Source organism: Notolepis coatsorum (genome assembly GCF_963971535.1).
Source record: "Notolepis coatsorum genome assembly, contig: SUPER_10_unloc_2, whole genome shotgun sequence".
Lineage (NCBI taxonomy): Eukaryota > Metazoa > Chordata > Actinopteri > Aulopiformes > Paralepididae > Notolepis > Notolepis coatsorum.
The window spans coordinates 719,760-737,885 of record NW_028174871.1 but is presented as its reverse complement, the minus strand read 5'-3'; the positions used below and the strand labels follow the sequence as shown (position 1 = coordinate 737,885).

General features: G+C 44.3%; 1 protein-coding gene across 3 annotated transcripts in view; it reads left to right on the top strand.

Annotated features, from left to right (window-relative positions):
• The window catches only part of lrrc45 (leucine rich repeat containing 45), a 48,439-nt gene that overhangs the window by 21,715 nt on the left and 8,598 nt on the right, over positions 1-18,126 (top strand). For all 3 annotated transcript variants that reach the window (XM_084338401.1, XM_084338400.1, XM_084338402.1), the window contains 5 exons: positions 6,260-6,337; positions 9,246-9,357; positions 10,106-10,176; positions 10,719-10,811; positions 15,347-15,439. In XM_084338401.1, the coding sequence (XP_084194527.1) occupies positions 6,260-6,337; positions 9,246-9,357; positions 10,106-10,176; positions 10,719-10,811; positions 15,347-15,439 (447 nt within the window). The remainder of the gene's footprint in view (positions 1-6,259; positions 6,338-9,245; positions 9,358-10,105; positions 10,177-10,718; positions 10,812-15,346; positions 15,440-18,126) is intronic.

The following is an 18,126-nucleotide window of genomic DNA, read 5'->3' as shown; positions in this document are numbered from 1 at the left end:
GGGTCAGGAGGAAGGAGCAGGAGGTAGGAGGGCTGAGAGAGAGAGAGGAGCAGAGGGAGCGACAGAGCCGGGTCAGGAGGAAGGAGCAGGAGGTAGGAGGGCTGAGAGAGAGAGAGGAGCAGAGGGAGGAGCGACAGAGCCGGGTCAGGAGGAAGGAGCAGGAGGTAGGAGGGCTGAGAGAGAGAGAGGAGCAGAGGGAGGAGCGACAGAGCGTTATTTTTTTCTTCTTTTTTTGCGTTCGTTTTCATTTTAGTTCGTTAATATTTTTTGTGTTATTTTTTTGAAAGAACATGTATGACAGCTGCCAGTATTATTACTACAGAGGCCTGTATGAAAAAAACGAAAACGAAAGAAAAAGAACGAAGAAAACGAAAACGAACGCCAAAAAACGAATGCAAAAAAAAGAAAACGATAACGAAAACGAATGGAAAAAAAAGAAAACGAACGAAAACGAACAAACGCAAAAAAACAAACGCAAAAAAAGAACGCAAAAAATGAAAACGATAACGAAAAGAACGAAAAAAAACGAACGAAAAAAAACGATAACGAAAATGAACGCAAAAAACAAACGCAGAAAACGATAACGAAAACGAACGAAAAAAAAACGAAAATGATAACAAACGAACAAGAAAAAAAACTAAAACGAACTAAAATGAAAACAAACGCAAAAAAACAAACACAATAAAAGAACGCAAAAAAAACGAAAACGAACGAAAAAAACGAATGCAAAAAAGAAAACGAACACAAAAAAAGAACGCAAAAAAATGTAGGAACAAAAACGAAAACGCTAAAAAACGCAAAAAAAAAACTAATAAAAAAAAGAACGCAAAAAAAACCGCAAAAGAATGAACGAACTAAAAAGTACTAAAAAGTACGGGTCAGGAGGAAGGAGCAGGAGGTAGGAGGGCTGAGAGAGAGAGAGGAGCAGAGGGAGGAGCGACAGAGCCGGGTCAGGAGGAAGGAGCAGGAGGTAGGAGGGCTGAGAGAGAGAGAGGAGCAGAGGGAGCGACAGAGCCGGGTCAGGAGGAAGGAGCAGGAGGTAGGAGGGCTGAGAGAGAGAGAGGAGCAGAGGGAGGGAGCGACAGAGCCGGGTCAGGAGGAAGGAGCAGGAGGTAGGAGGGCTGAGAGAGAGAGAGGAGCAGAGGGAGGAGCGACAGAGCCGGGTCAGGAGGAAGGAGCAGGAGGTAGGAGGGCTGAGAGAGAGAGAGGAGCAGAGGGAGCGACAGAGCCGGGTCAGGAGGAAGGAGCAGGAGGTAGGAGGGCTGAGAGAGAGAGAGGAGCAGAGGGAGGAGCGACAGAGCCGGGTCAGGAGGAAGGAGCAGGAGGTAGGAGGGCTGAGAGAGAGAGAGGAGCAGAGGGAGGAGCGACAGAGCCGGGTCAGGAGGAAGGAGCAGGAGGTAGGAGGGCTGAGAGAGAGAGAGGAGCAGAGGGAGCGACAGAGCGTTCTTTTTTTCTTTTCTTTTTTTCGTTCTTTTTTTTCTTTTTTTTGTGTTCGTTTTCGTTTTAGTTCGTAAATTTTTTTGCATTCTTTTTTTGCGTTCTTTTTTTGAAAGAACATGTATGACAGCTGCCAGTATTATTATAAAAAACGAAAACGAAAACGGACGCAAAAAAACGAATGCAAAAAAAAGAAAACGAACGTAAAACGAAAACGAACAAACAAACGCAAAAAACGAATGCAAAAAAAGAACGCAAAAAACGAAAACGAACGAAAAAAACGATAACGAAAACGAACGAAGAAAACGATAACGAAAATGAACGCAAAAAACAAACGCAAAAAACGAATGCAAAAAGCGAAAACGATAACGAAAACGAACGAAAAAAAACAAACGCAAAAAAAACGAAAATGATAACGAAAACGAACGAGAAAAACAAACGCAAAAAAACGAAAACGAACTAAAAGGAAAACAAACGCAAAAAATAAACGCAAAAAAGAACAAAAAAAAACGAACGCAAAAAAAGAACAAAAAAAACGAAAACGAACGCAAAAAAAACGATAACGAAAACGAACGAAAAAAAAACTAAAACTAACTAAAACGAACAAAAAAATTTAGGAACTAAAACTAAAACGAAAAAAGAATGCAAAAAAAAACGCAAAAGAATGAACGAACTAAAAAGTACTAAAAAGTACGTGTCAGGAGGAAGGAGCAGGAGGTAGGAGGGCTGAGAGAGAGAGAGGAGCAGAGGGAGCGACAGAGCCGGGTCAGGAGGAAGGAGCAGGAGGTAGGAGGGCTGAGAGAGAGAGAGGAGCAGAGGGAGGGAGCGACAGAGCCGGGTCAGGAGGAAGGAGCAGGAGGTAGAGGGCTGAGAGAGAGAGGAGCAGAGGGAGGAGCGACAGAGCCGGGTCAGGAGGAAGGAGCAGGAGGTAGAGGGCTGAGAGAGAGAGAGAGGAGCAGAGGGAGGAGCGACAGAGCCGGGTCAGGAGGAAGGAGCAGGAGGTAGAGGGCTGAGAGAGAGAGAGGAGCAGAGGGAGGAGCGACAGAGCCGGGTCAGGAGGAAGGAGCAGGAGGTAGGAGGGCTGAGAGAGAGAGGAGCAGAGGGAGGAGCGACAGAGCCGGGTCAGGAGGAAGGAGCAGGAGGTAGAGGGCTGAGAGAGAGAGAGGAGCAGAGGGAGGAGCGACAGAGCCGGGTCAGGAGGAAGGAGCAGGAGGTAGGAGGGCTGAGAGAGAGAGAGGAGCAGAGGGAGCGACAGAGCGTTATTTTTTTCTTCTTTTTTCGTGTTCGTTTTTTTGTTATTTTTTTGCGTTTGTTTTCGTTTTAGTTCGTAAATTTTTTTTGTTATTTTTTTGCGTTCGTTTTCGTTTTAGTTCGTTAATTTTTTTGCATTCTTTTTTTTGCATTCTTTTTTTGAAAGAACATGTATGACAGCTGCCAGTATTATTACTACAGAGGCCTGTATGAAAAAAACGAAAACGATAACGAACTAAAACGAAAACGAACAAACAAACGCAAAAAAACTAACGCAAAAAAAAGAACGCAAAAAAACGAAAACAATAACAAACGAACGGAAAAAAACGAACGAAGAAAACGAAAACGAACGAAGAAAACGAACTAAAACGAACAAACGCCAAAAAACGAACGCAAAAAAAGGACGCAAAAAAGCGAAAACGATAACGAAAACGAAAAAAAAAAAAAAAAGGAACGAAAACAAGCGCAAAAAAACCGAAAACGAACGAAAAAAAACAAACGAAAACAAAACAAAAAAACGAACGCAAAAGAAAAAACGAAAATGACGAAAACGAACGCAAAAAAACGAATCCAAATAAAAGAAAACGATAACAAAACCAACGGAAAAAAACTGAAACGAACGAAAAACGAACAAACGCAAAAAAACGAATGCAAAAAAACGAAAACGAACTAAAACGAACAAACAAACGAGGAGCAGAGGGAGCGACAGAGCCGGGTCAGGAGGAAGGAGCAGGAGGTAGGAGGGCTGAGAGAGAGAGAGGAGCAGAGGGAGGAGGGCTGAGAGAGAGAGAGGAGCAGGAGGTAGGAGGGCTGAGAGAGAGAGAGGAGCAGAGGGAGGAGCGACAGAGCCGGGTCAGGAGGAAGGAGCAGGAGGTAGGAGGGCTGAGAGAGAGAGAGAGGAGCAGAGGGAGCGACAGAGCCGGGTCAGGAGGAAGGAGCAGGAGGTAGGAGGGCTGAGAGAGAGAGAGGAGCAGAGGGAGGAGCGACAGAGCCGGGTCAGGAGGAAGGAGCAGGAGGTAGGAGGGCTGAGAGAGAGAGAGGAGCAGAGGGAGGAGCGACAGAGCCGGGTCAGGAGGAAGGAGCAGGAGGTAGGAGGGCTGAGAGAGAGAGAGGAGCAGAGGGAGCGACAGAGCCGGGTCAGGAGGAAGGAGCAGGAGGTAGGAGGGCTGAGAGAGAGAGAGGAGCAGAGGGAGGAGCGACAGAGGAACAGGAGGTAGGGCTGCGCCCCCTCATGGCAACAATCATGATCACAATTTATTTATTTTTTTATCCACTTTTTCTCCTCCCTTTTTCTATTTTTTCTCCCATCCCAATTTAGCCGTGCCAATTCTCCCCTCCCCCCCTGTCTTGATCGTTGCTCGCATGTGCCCCCCACTGGCCGGTCGTAGGGAGGATAGAAGCCTTGCATCACATCACGTGTCCCCTCCGATACACGTGGAGGCAGCCTGTCACTTCTTTTTTCACCTGCCAGCGCGAACTCTCAGTGGCGAGGTGTAACATGTGGGAGGCTCTGACCGACCTGTAGGAGTCGCTGTCCACAACGACCAGATTACCGCCCATCGACTCCCCTCCCGCTGACTCTGCCAATTGAGTTAGTATGACGGCCGGCCCAAGCCGGAGGCAACGCTGACAGCCGGATTCGATACGGGTGTCTCTTGTGTTGGTGACGAGCGCAATGTCCGCTGCGCCACCCAGCCGCCCTCATGATCACAATTATTACGGTCAATATTGAGATGACAATTATTACGGTCACTATTGAGATCACAATTATTACGGTCACTATTGAGATCACAATTATTACGGTCAGTATTGAGATCACAATTATTACGGTCACTATTGAGATCACAATTATTTTACGGTCAATATTGAGATCACAATTATTATGGTCAATGGTCAATATTGAGATCACAATTATTACGGTCAATATTGAGATCACAATTATTACGGTCAATATTGAGATCACAATTATTACGGTCGATATTGAGAGCACAATTATTTAACAAGATCGTTTTTCTTTTTCTTTCTTTTTTATATATATATTTTTTAACAGTGGATTTCCTTGAACTTTAAATATACAGATACCAGAGGGAGATACCAGATACCAGATACCAGATAACTGATAACAGATAACAGATAACAGATAACAGATAACAGATAACAGATACCAGAGGGAGATACCAGATAACAGATAACAGATACCAGATAACAGATAACAGATACCAGATAACAGATACCAGATACCAGATAACAGATACCAGATACCAGATAACAGATACCAGATAACAGATAACAGATACCAGATAACAGATAACAGATACCAGATACCAGATAACAGATAACAGATAAGATACCAGATACCAGATAACAGATAACAGATAACAGATACCAGATAACAGATACCAGATAACAGATAACAGATAACAGATACCAGAGGGAGATACCAGATACCAGATAACAGATAACAGATAACAGATAACAGATACCAGATACCAGATAACAGATAACAGATACCAGATAACAGATACCATATACCAGATACCAGATACCAGATAACAGATAACAGATAACAGATACCAGATAACAGATAACAGATAACAGATACCAGAGGGGGATACCAGATAACAGATAACAGATACCAGATACCAGATAACAGATACCAGATACCAGATAACAGATACCAGAGGGAGATACCAGATAACAGATAACAGATACCAGATAACAGATAACAGATACCAGATAACAGATACCAGATAACAGATACCAGATAACAGATACCAGATAACAGATAACAGATAACAGATACCAGATAACAGATACCAGATACCAGATAACAGATAACAGATACCAGATGACATATGACAGATGACAGATGACAGATACCAGATAACAGATACCAGATACCAGATAACAGATACCAGATAACAGATAACAGATACCAGAGGGAGATAACAGATACCATATACCAGATAACAGATACCAGATAACAGATAAGATACCAGATAACAGATACCAGATAACAGATAAGATAACAGATACCAGATAACAGATAACAGATAACAGATAAGATACCAGATAACAGATACCAGATAACAGATAACAGATACCAGATAACAGATACCAGATAACAGATAACAGATAACAGATACCAGAGGGAGATACCAGATAACAGATAACAGATAACAGATACCAGATAACAGATAACAGATAACAGATACCAGATACCAGATAACAGATACCAGATAACAGATAACAGATAACAGATACCAGATAACAGATACCAGAGGGGGATACCAGATAACAGATAACAGATACCAGATAACAGATACCAGATAACAGATAACAGATACCAGAGGGAGATACCAGATAACAGATAACAGATACCAGATAACAGATAACAGATAACAGATACCAGATAACAGATAACAGATACCAGATAACAGATAACAGATACCAGATAACAGATAACAGATACCAGCTAACAGCTAACAGCTAACAGCTAACAGCTAACAGCTACCAGCTACCAGCTAACAGATAACAGCTAACAGTGTGCTGTGTGCTCTGTGCCCTGCAGGACAGCGTGCTCAGGGAGGGGAAACTACTGAGAGAGATGCAAAATATGACCGAGACCAACATGGAGCTGAGAAATAAGGTAAGGGGGTTGTGTTTGTGTGAGAGCGTGTGTCTTACAGTGGAGTCTATGAGGAGACTGGGGAGGGGAGGGGGAGGGGGGGGGGTCCTGTATGCCGTCTCATTACCTGGGGACAGACTTTATCGCTGCCAGATAGTTCCTTTTTTTTTTGAACAAATGTTTTTTATTTTTTCCCTTTTTTTTACATAAAACCAGACACACAATACATAAACAATGGAAATCCACAATAAATCACGGGACTATGATTGACACAATAATGACAATAATGACAGTCCAGTACTTAAATCAAAATAAATGTAGATTAAAAGATTTACCCATAATAAATGCAATACAATACCTAATACAAGTTCTGATGTTCCTTAAACACATTTGTTTATTACATTTATTTTTATAAAGAACATTTTAGATTTAGAGAATAGTTCAGCATTACAAAATACTATTTGTATATACAGTAAACCCCCTCCCTTTCCCTTGGCATCTCATCTCTAATAGATACATACTACACACATATCTACATGAAAGCACCTTGTTTAATACATACACATACATACATACGTACATATATATACACATCCATGCACATACACGTCGTCTACCCACACGTGCACATTTACATAATACACTCCCACACTACACGCATGTATCGACACCCAAGTGTATACTGTACACGTACATTCACACGTACGTGTGCAGATATATACACATGCGCGCACACATGTACACACCCACATATCTTCATACATACGTGTGTGTACATACATCTACTTATATACCTACACATATATTCCCGTACATATAAATACGTTTATGCAGCTGCATGGCTATGTGTTGTACGCGAGCAAATAAAGAGTGAGTGGGAGGCAGTGGATCTGCAGCAGGAGTGGAGTTTGAGAGTTGTGTGCAAAGCAGACACACAAACGACCTGCTTCAGACACACAAACAACCTGCTTCAGACACACAAACGACCTGCTTCAGACACACAGACACACAAACAACCTGCTTCAGACACACAGACACACACACAACCTGCTTCAGACACACAAACAACCTGCTTCAGACACACAGACACACACACAACCTGCTTCAGACACACAGACACACACACGACCTGCTTCAGACACACACACAGACACACAAACAACCTGCTTCAGACACACAAACAACCTGCTTCAGACACACAGACACACACACACAACCTGCTTCAGACACACAGACAGACACACAACCTGCTTCAGACACACAGACAGACACACAACCTGCTTCAGACACACAGACACACAAACGACCTGCTTCAGACACACAGACACACAAACGACCTGCTTCAGACACACAGACACACAAACGACCTGCTTCAGACACACAGACACACAAACGACCTGCTTCAGACACACAGACACACAAACAACCTGCTTCAGACACACAGACACACAAACGACCTGCTTCAGACACACAGACACACAAACGACCTGCTTCAGACACACAGACACACAAACAACCTGCTTCAGACACACAGACACACAAACGACCTGCTTCAGACACACAGACACACACACAACCTGCTTCAGACACACAGACACACACACACAACCTGCTTCAGACACACAAACAACCTGCTTCAGACACACAGACACACAAACAACCTGCTTCAGACACACAGACACACACACAACCTGTTTCAGACACACAGACACACAAACACACACACAACCTGCTTCAGACACACAGACACACAAACAACCTGCTTCAGACACACAGACACACAAACGACCTGCTTCAGACACACAGACACACACACACGACCTGCTTCAGACACACAGACACACAACCTGCTTCAGACACACAGACACACACACGACCTGCTTCAGACACAGACACACAAACGACCTGCTTCAGACACACAGACACACACACGACCTGCTTCAGACACACAGACACACAAACGACCTGCTTCAGACACACAGACACACACACAACCTGCTTCAGACACACAGACACACAAACAACCTGCTTCAGACACACAGACAGACACACAAACAACCTGCTTCAGACACACAGACAGACACACACACAACCTGCTTCAGACACACAGACACACAAACAACCTGCTTCAGACACACAGACACACAAACGACCTGCTTCAGACACACAGACACACACACACGACCTGCTTATTACATGGCTAACTTACTAACAATATACCTAATTCATCAACAAGACGAGATCAAATGCAGACGCAGTTGTTCTGTGGCTCTGTCAGCCCAAATAAAGTGATTATTATTATCGGCAGCCGGCAGGTCTGTGGTCTGATTGCATGACTGAGTGCAGCTGTGCATGTATGCTGAGCAGCACTGATACAGTGTGTGTAGTGGGCTTGATTGGTCCAGCTGCGCACAGCGGTCATTATTGTTCGGCAGAGGTCCGTTATCGAGTAATATCGGACCTCTGACGAGCGCTATTGACCAATCACAAGCAAGCATTTCGGCGAATGTGAAAACGCCATGTAATAAATATATATAGAAATGCCTGCCTCTCCTACATTGTTGTCATCCTGCACATGAATGGGAAACAATGCTGTATAGAATATAGAAGTACTTTATTGATCCCGAGGGAAATTCAGCGCCGCAGATTGCTCACAATGAACATGCAGGTATAGTCAAAAGTCAAAAATCTAAAATCAATCAAAGAATAAGAGTACCGTCGGAGATATACATTCTAAAATATGTATATATACATTCTAAAATATACAGTCCAAGAATATACAGTAATAATAATACAGTAAAGGTGTATTTAAATGACCTTTAGATTCACTGTCAATTAAACGGCAGTGCAATGACACAACGTGTGCGTGTGCGTGTGCGTGTGTGTGTGTGTGTGTGTGTGTGTGCGTGTGTGTGTGGGGGGGGGGCAGGTGGAGGACGTGGAGCGCAGGTGTAAGTCTCAGCAGCAGCACATCTTTGAGCTGAAGCAGGAGTTGACCAACAGCACCGCAGAGCTCAAGCTCCGGCTGGCACAGGCAGAAGGTATCTCTCTCACACACACACACGCACGCACGCACGCGCGCACGCACACGCACACACACACACTCTCATTTTCTCATACTGTACACTAGGGCTGTCCCCGACTAAGGATTTGGATGGTCAACTATGATTGGCCAAAATGTGCCGTTAGTCGACTATTGGTCAAAAGAAATTATAATATTTTTAAAATTTCTTTTTAAATTATTCTTTTTATTTTTTATTTTTTATCATTCCATTTGGGCTGTGGGGGGTGCTTAATGTCTGAAGGAGTCGACTGAAGGCTTCTTGTCCTCTGCAAAAGCATGCAATTGGTCCACTGATGGATACATCTTGATATTTGTCTAGTCTAGTGTGTTCATTAGACGGGTGAAATCCTCTTTCAGTGCCTCTGTGCCTGTTTTCTTAGGCAGTTAGCCTCTGGTATGCGTGCCATCAGCGTTAGCCACGCTTCTAGGCCTCTTTTCTTTTGGAAAGAATGATTAAAAAAAAATATTATTATGATTTTTTAATTTATTTTATTTATATATTCGACTAAGAGGTTGGCCAGTCGACTACGGCTCCTTTCGACCGATTAGTCGACTAATCGACTAATAGGGGTCAGCCCTACTGTACGCGTTATTTTTCTCTGATATACACATACCTTCTTATTTCGGACACACACACACACACACTACATGGTAGCACATATAGGAGACGTGTTGCTCTGTGGATAATCAGAACCTGTTTTCCTCTCCCGCACGCCCTCCTGCAGACCGCCTGGAGATGGAGAAGAGACGGTCCAAACAGACCCTGGAGGACATGGACGGTCTACGGCAGAAAGAAGTACTGTCCTCCTCCATCTGTCTCCCAGATGATCATATCATATTACAGATCATATTGTCTCTCTCTGCTGACGATGTGTTACAGATCATATCAAATCAAATCAAATCAAATGTATTTGTAAGGCCCGACAACACACGTTAATGTCCCCAAGGGCCGGACACGTCTCCTTTAAACAAGTCGAGAAGAAACATCACAATAAGTCAAGAACAAAACAAGAACACCATACAAAAAATGTAAAATAAATGCAAAATCAATGCAACCCTCCCAGACATACCCCACGCGAAGGTAAGGAAAAACTCACTAAAACCTAGCAATAGAAAAAAATGCACCACAGGCAATGTGTAGGAGAGAAACCTTAGAAGGGCCGTTCAAGGGGGGATCTCCCTTCTTGGATGTCGGTGACAGTAGTGTTGCAGTAAAACAGGCGAACAGTTGGTAAGCATGCACTCATATTGCTGATAATAAGTTACAGATCATATTGTGACAGATTCAGTATGTGTGTGCGTGACCGTGTGTGTGTCTGTGTGCATTTCTGTGTCTAGGTGGACCATGTGAATCGCCATCTAGAAGACAGTGAGCGAGCTCTACAGGAACGCATCTTCAAACTGGAGGGACAGAGAATCCAACTGGAGGAGGTCAGTTCTGGGAAGGAGTTCTGCTTCGGAGGGGGGCGGGCGGGGGGGGGGGGGGGGGGGGTGGGGGGGGAGTAGATCGAACTCAAAGTCTGTCAAGTCAAGAGTTTTAATTGTCACGGCATACAAGTATACAATGAAATGCGGGTGGTCTTGCCCGCAACGATGTGCAATACAGTGGTACAACATATAATAGAATCCAATAAAAACAACATTGTGCAATAAACAGGTAACAGGTAACATGGTGTGACATCTCGGTATCTGTACATAGTTATTTACAGAGCATATAGGACATGCTAGGTAGCTTTGGTAGTGCAATACACTGTTCCTGTTATTCTAATTTAAAGTGGCCTTTCCTTTTGGCCATACAGTAAGTGTGCGTGTGTGCGGCATGAGTGTGTGCCCGCTCATGTTAAAGTGTTAAGTGGCTGCTAGTGTGTGAGCGTGCACAGCGTGCGTGTCGTGTGTGTGTTCATGTGTGCTTGTGTGTGGATAGTTCAGTGCTCTGTGGCACTCAATGTTCATTGTTCAGGGCTCTGATGGCCTGGGGGAAGAAGCTGAGCCGAAGCCGCTCTGTCCTAGTAGCTGGCTGAAGAGAAGTCAGTTAATTCTGCCGCCATCTTGATAACGGCAACTAACTTAAAGGGGACGTGTCTTGCTATTCCTTGCACTATTTGGGCAACTTTACACAATTCCTGTGAGTCTATGGAACACATCTGTAAATTTTTTTTTTTTTAAATGCATTGTTTTGTATTTCTAATCAAGTATTCAAAAGCAGCATTTTTCCACTTCAAGATTCCAAGCTGTTTTGGCCTGGCTTCGCCCATAAGTGCTTTGAGTGACAGTCACCCACACAGCGTGATACATACGAGAGAGAGAGAGTGAGAGAGAGAACGAACGAGCGAGCGAGAGAGAGAGAGACAGAGAGAGAGAGAGGAGAGATGCCTCCCGAAAACACACACACACACAGTCGAGTTTGTGTGTAAATGCTCCCGTTGCTTCGTATCCCTCTCTCCTCTCTCTGTCGGCACCCGCGCAACCCGTTTGAGGAAGTAATTCCACTCGCTCTGTTGTTGAGCGAATTGTTGATTGTGGGCGGTGACTACAACCAGTGCCTTACTCACGTCAGCAAAAACAGTCAAATCAGACCGGCTTAGTTGAGTGAGGGAGGATCTCGTGAACTCGAGACTAGACTGATGAGTCAAAATGAGGATTAGCGACACAGACCACATTGATATATACCCCCATTGCTAGGAAACAATGCTAAACACTGGAAAAGGCCATTTATAAGACACAGGACCTTTAAGACTATAGACTTTGAGTCTATACATGGCGCCTTCCAGTGTGTTCTGCCACAGAGTGCTTAGGTACCATGGCAACCATTAGTTACTCACTGCAAGGTCGTGATTAAATATTTAAAGAAAAGGGGAAAAAATCACATTTCTCCTCAAAATGCAGTAGATTTCTTTATTTTACTCATCATAAAATGTGTTGATTACAGCGCTCTCGGTCAAACAGCTGCAGGCGCACGGAGCCAGTTGAGTCAAGTAGGTCATCAGGAGCAGGCCACGTGAGCTGATCGGCGCGGGCGTGAAATCCGCTCTTCGCTCTAGACGGCTTGTTCCGCTCCGCTAATCGCTCATGTTGACCCCGCCCCCAAGTCGCTCTCCGCTCGCTCACCGCTCACCTTGAATCGAGCGCTCCCCGCTCCACATCGCCCGGCAGATTGTGGTTTGTTATAGTTATTTTTTGGAGCATGGTGTAAATTAGCTCAAACTACAACAGTCTACACCCCCTGGGCCCCTTAACAATTGTTTGTATTGAGCCGTATTGTAATTGTACCCATTCTGCAATGTTAAATAACGTTGTTTATCCATTCAACTAGCTCTACTAAGCGATGATAGTTAGCCTAGCCACAATGCTATGGTCGCTGCCATTAACGTTAGCATGTAAGCTAACGACAACAACAATGGCGTCATATACTTTTTCTAACAGGATGTGAGTGACGGTTCACCCTTCTCATTGGTTGAAAATGGCCTTCATGTTTGTACATCGTCATCTGTTGCTTTGGCATTGTACTGCATGTATATATTACATCAGTGTTAAACCACTGTGAGCGGCCCGGAGCGGATTGGAGTGGAGGAGAACTCTCGCTCCGGACGTCGCGCCGACCCATTTTAAAACCCACTCCTCGCTCACGTCAAAACCACCCGCTCCGCTCCCCGCGCCGCTCACGTGCACTGATCAGGAGTGCACTGGAGAAACCCTGTTCTAATGCGCCCTGCACTTTAGATAGTTCTGTTTCTCTTTCACTATGGAATAAAGATATAATCTTTGCTGAAGACTGCTGAGCGATAGTGGCTCAGGAGGTAGAGCCGTCGCCTGGTAATCGGAGAGGTTCCCTGTTCGATTCCGGCTCCTCCCGGGGGAGCACGTCGAAGTGTCTTTTTGCAAGGCGCTTAACCCCTTACGTGCTTCTGATGAGCACCTTGCATGGTTGCCCCTGCCGCCGGCGTGTGGGTGAATGTGGGGCATAAGTTGCAAAGCGATTTGGATTAAAGCGCTATTAACACTTTGATTGCCGTTCACGTAGATCTACGTTTCTGTCACGGTATTTCTTTTATTATCTATTGCCATTCATAATTCAGCGGGGGCACCTTGTGCATACTGTTCGGAGTGTGTCTGAGCTGGCAGACGGTCATATACCGCCCTCTTAACGCCTTCCGGCATTGTTGCACCCCGTTAGAAACGGGTTAGTTTGTTTTCCCTGCCGAGCTGCGGCATGGGGGCGGGTCCACTCCGCGCCGGTCTAAATCACGTTGCATGCGTGCACGACAAAGGATAATAGTGACGATCTAGCGTTGATTTCAGGAAGATCCGATAATCTGGCGAAAAATGACAACGTGTTTATTGAATTACACAAAAACGCTGTTTTCGTGTATTTTCCCCTGGAATTGCTCAGAAGCGGCCGGACTATGTTCATGTGGGGCGGCTTTGGCTCAGAGGTAGAGCGGGTCGTCCAATGATCGAAGGGTTGGTGGTTCGAATCCCGCTCAAGCCCATGTCCATCCCACTGCCGTTGTGTCCTTGGGCAAGACACTTAACCTACTTGCCTCGTATGAATGTGTATGCATATGAATGAATGTTGGTGGTGGTCGGAGGGGCCGTAGGCGATGATTATTCGCCACGCTTCCGTGAGTCTGCCTCAGGGCAGCTCTGGCTGCAATTGTAGCTTACCACCACCGGTATGACTGTGTATGAACGAATAATGGACTCTGTAAGCGCTCTGGGGTCACTGGGGTGTCACGAAGAGCGCTATATAAATCGAATCCATTATTATTATTATTATTATGATTATTATTATTATATTCAAAACGGTATGGAACGGAAATGTACGGATGAAAAAAATAATCCGTTTTTTGCACGTTGACCGGAAGCGGCTCAATGAGACTCGGCGGCGTTATTGGACCCATGGCTATGCTATAAGTATAAAGTATAGGTTTAGCTCTACAAAGTACAACTACGTTTGCATGGGGTTGGTGGACGGCAAGGCCAGGTCACTTCCCGGAAGGGCCGTGGCACTCAATGTGTTAAATGCAGTCCGTTTACCTCCCGACCTACTCGATCGACTCAACGTAAAAAATAACATTGATAACAATAACATCACAATTAATTATTTTCTCAGGATATGTTTGTTTTGCAGCAAGTAGTTTCGCTGTCGCCAGCTATCTTTAGTGTCACGGTTTTCTCAATTCAAAGCTCCCAGAGTTGCGCCTCACAGGAGTTCTCAAACTTTTTCATACCGTGACCCCCATTTTATTTAGGATATCTTTTGGGGACCCCACACTTAATGCATCGCGTAATTTCAACGTGGAATTAAGGAATATCAAAATAAAAGCACATGTTGTTGAACTTGACCATGCATATTTATTAGAAAATGGAATTACGGCACTATGTTATCAATACACATTTATAAAACGAGGCATATTTTGCCAAAATATGTTGCCAGAACATAAAAAAAAAGAAAATAGATTTTTTAAATAAAATGTAAAAAATATTCCACTGTCACCTACCCGCGACCCCAATTTGGGTCGCGACCCGTAGTTTGAGAACCACTGGTAGAGTGGCTGCCGAGCTAGCCGAAAGACGACGCGCTAGTAAGCGATAATGTGCTCGATATTGGCTTTTTTACCGATACCGATATTGTCCAACTCTTAATTTCCGATACCGATATATGCAGGGGTTCCCCCCCCCCAAAATTTTTTATAGTTTCAGTTAATTAACATTATATATCTCTTGTTGTGGAATTAACACAACATTATGCATACTTTTGACAATAAATAAAATCAGAATTTGTTCTTACTTGCTTGCCTGGGTAAATAAAGGTTATAGAAATGTAAAGAAACGATACCGATATTTTCCGATATCACATTTTAATGCCGATATTGGCCGATAATATCGGTAGGCCAATAATATCGGACATCCCTAAATTGACCGTTAAAAATGTGTGTATTGTGTACACTGTGTGGACCCTGCAGGAGCTGAGCAAGGCGAAGGCAGCGTGTGTGACAGAGAGGGCCTTGGCAGACGAGGAGCTGGGCAGAGTGCGCACGCAGGTCCGCCTCGAGGAGGTACGTTCTCGTCGTGTACAGGAGGAGCGAGATCAAAAGGGCACGTTTTTTGCTTCATAAAATGACATTAGTTAAATCTTTGAAGATGGTATGACACACACACACACATCACATTAAAGACACTTTTTAACTGCCGCTGTGACCCACTGTCACCTCCATTCACATGTAAATACCGATCGGAACGTGCAATGTTACTCACTGTGCCTTGTATATATACATTTATCTATTTTTACCTTATTTTCTATTTTCATTGTATGGCAAACTGTCTGTTTAACTGTGCACATGACAATAAACATTCTTGAATCTTGAATCTTGATACACACACACTACTCAGTCCCTCCTTAAGTAGACATATGCCTTGTCTCCGCTAGCCAGGGTTTAGCCATGCTGTGGCCTGTCTGGCACACAGTGAGCGTCTCCATTTAGAACCCGGGCAAAACCTGGCCAGCCCTGTGTACCACGGTTGGTGGTGTTGAGTTTTTGAAAGGTTGCTTAGCAACCGGAGAGTTGACAAGAAACGCAATGTTGGAGGCACAAACCCAACCGTACCATACCGTGTTAGACCATGGCTCGCCCCGGCCAGGCTGAACATAGATAGCTAATAGAGACAAGGCAATATTCTGCACAGTTTCTCATTATGCACATCACAATAATGGATGTGTAGACATCCCCTAAATCTTTAAATATGTGAACTAGGCCAGTGGTTTTCAAACTGTGTGCTCAGCAGGGATGAGGGCTAAAGGTTCAATTTAGTTCAACATTGTTAAAGGAACACGCCAACATTTCGAGAAATTAGCTTATCGTCTTCTCAAGAGAGAGACGAGAAGATAGATACCAGTTTCCTTTCCTCTGTGTGTTCAGTAGAAAGCTATCTGGCTGCACGTTAGCCTAGCTTAGCACAATGAATGGAAGCGGACAGGGCCGGCTAGCCTAGGCATTGTCCAACTAACACCTCCCCCGAAGGCTAACCGGCACTGTCCGCTTCCATTCATTGTGCTAAGCTAGGCTAACGTGCAGCCAGATAGCTTTCTACTGAACGCACAGAGAGGATACTGGTATCTATCTTCTTGTCTCTCTCTGGAGAAGACGGTGAGCTAATTTCCCAAAATGTTGGCGTGTTCCTTAAAGAAAAATAATATAGCATTGCTTGTACAGTATATTCTGTTCATGAATTGTCATTTAGATAAGGAATGCTTATGCAACTATCTAACTAACCACTTAGATAAGGATGCTCATGCAACTATCTAATTGACGAGCTTCATATGCATTACTTACTGTACTGTATATAATAATAATAAATAATTCATTTAATTTATATAGCGCTTCTCAATAACCCGAAGTCGCTGAAAGCTCAAAGCTCTATAACAAACCACCATGGATTCTGAGGGTGTCCTAATTAATTATTGAAAGTTTGCATTGTGGGATCAACAGAAAGCTCAAAGAGTCTCGACAAAGGCTGGTGGGTGAAAACACTGCTGAAATACGGTATTAAAAACAATTACCCTTTTCTCTCTGAAGTCTCCTTTCAAATCCTCCGGTCGACAAGCGCTCGGTGCTGCCACCACTGGTCGCCAATAAGATCCGCACCTTGACCGAGTAGGGTATATCTGCAGAGCCGCAAGCCCAACGTCTGGGCGGGGCTTCGGGGCTTGTACTCTGTTTGAGGCGGGTCTTCGGGTTTTGTACCTTGTCTTGTTTCCTGTAAAACCCGGAAGTAGTCAGTTTGTGCTGTTTATTTTTAACCCTAACCTTAACCCTAACCCTAACCTGCAACACGGAACACAGAAATGCAAATGCTGTCGAGTCCTCACTGCTTGTAAAAATAAACAGCACAAACTGACTACTTCACAGTCAAACAGAGTACAAGCCCCGAAGCCCCGCCTCAAACAGAGTACAAGCCCCGATGCCCCGCCCAGACGTTGGGCTTGCGGCTCTGCAGATATACCCTATTGCCTTGACCTGACAGGTTAACGGTCATAGTAATGTGTCTGATTGGCGACCAGTGGTGGCAGCACCGAGCGTTCGTCAAGCTTTCCCAGAAAACCACAGAAGAAGCCTCGGCTGGAGGATTTGAAAGGAGACTTCGGAGAGAAAAGGGTAATTTAATACTGTATTTCAGCGGCGGCTTGTGTTTTCTTCCCACCAGCCTTTCTGTTGATCGCTTCAAAAACACAATGCAAACTTGCAATAATTCATTAGGACAGGTTTTGACTTAACCCTCAGAATCTGTGGCGGCTCGTTATAGAGCTTTGTATATATGTAATAGTCAATAGAGCGAACTGGCCCCCAGCTGGGGACCCATAGTCTAAAAAGCACTAGTCTCTATCTCCTTTTATTTACTATTTAATCTCTATTCTCCAATGTTCTTTTTATGCTATTTTGATTGTGCTTTTAGTATGCAGCTGTATGGCCTTTGTTGTTTGGAGGCCTGTGCTAATTCACTGCCGACAACAGAGTCCATTCTCTTCGGTTCAAATAACAAACTCAGCAAGACCGACGGCTTCTCAGTTACAGTGGGTGACAATATTGTCACAAGGAAAGATGAAATTACCTACCTGGGTTCCATCCTAGAGGCTAATCTTTCCTGTGACAAAATGGCATCCAATGTAATAAAAAAAGTCAACCAACAAACTCGATTCTTGTACCGGATCTCCTCCCTGGTAAACAAGAATACCCTGAAGACTCTG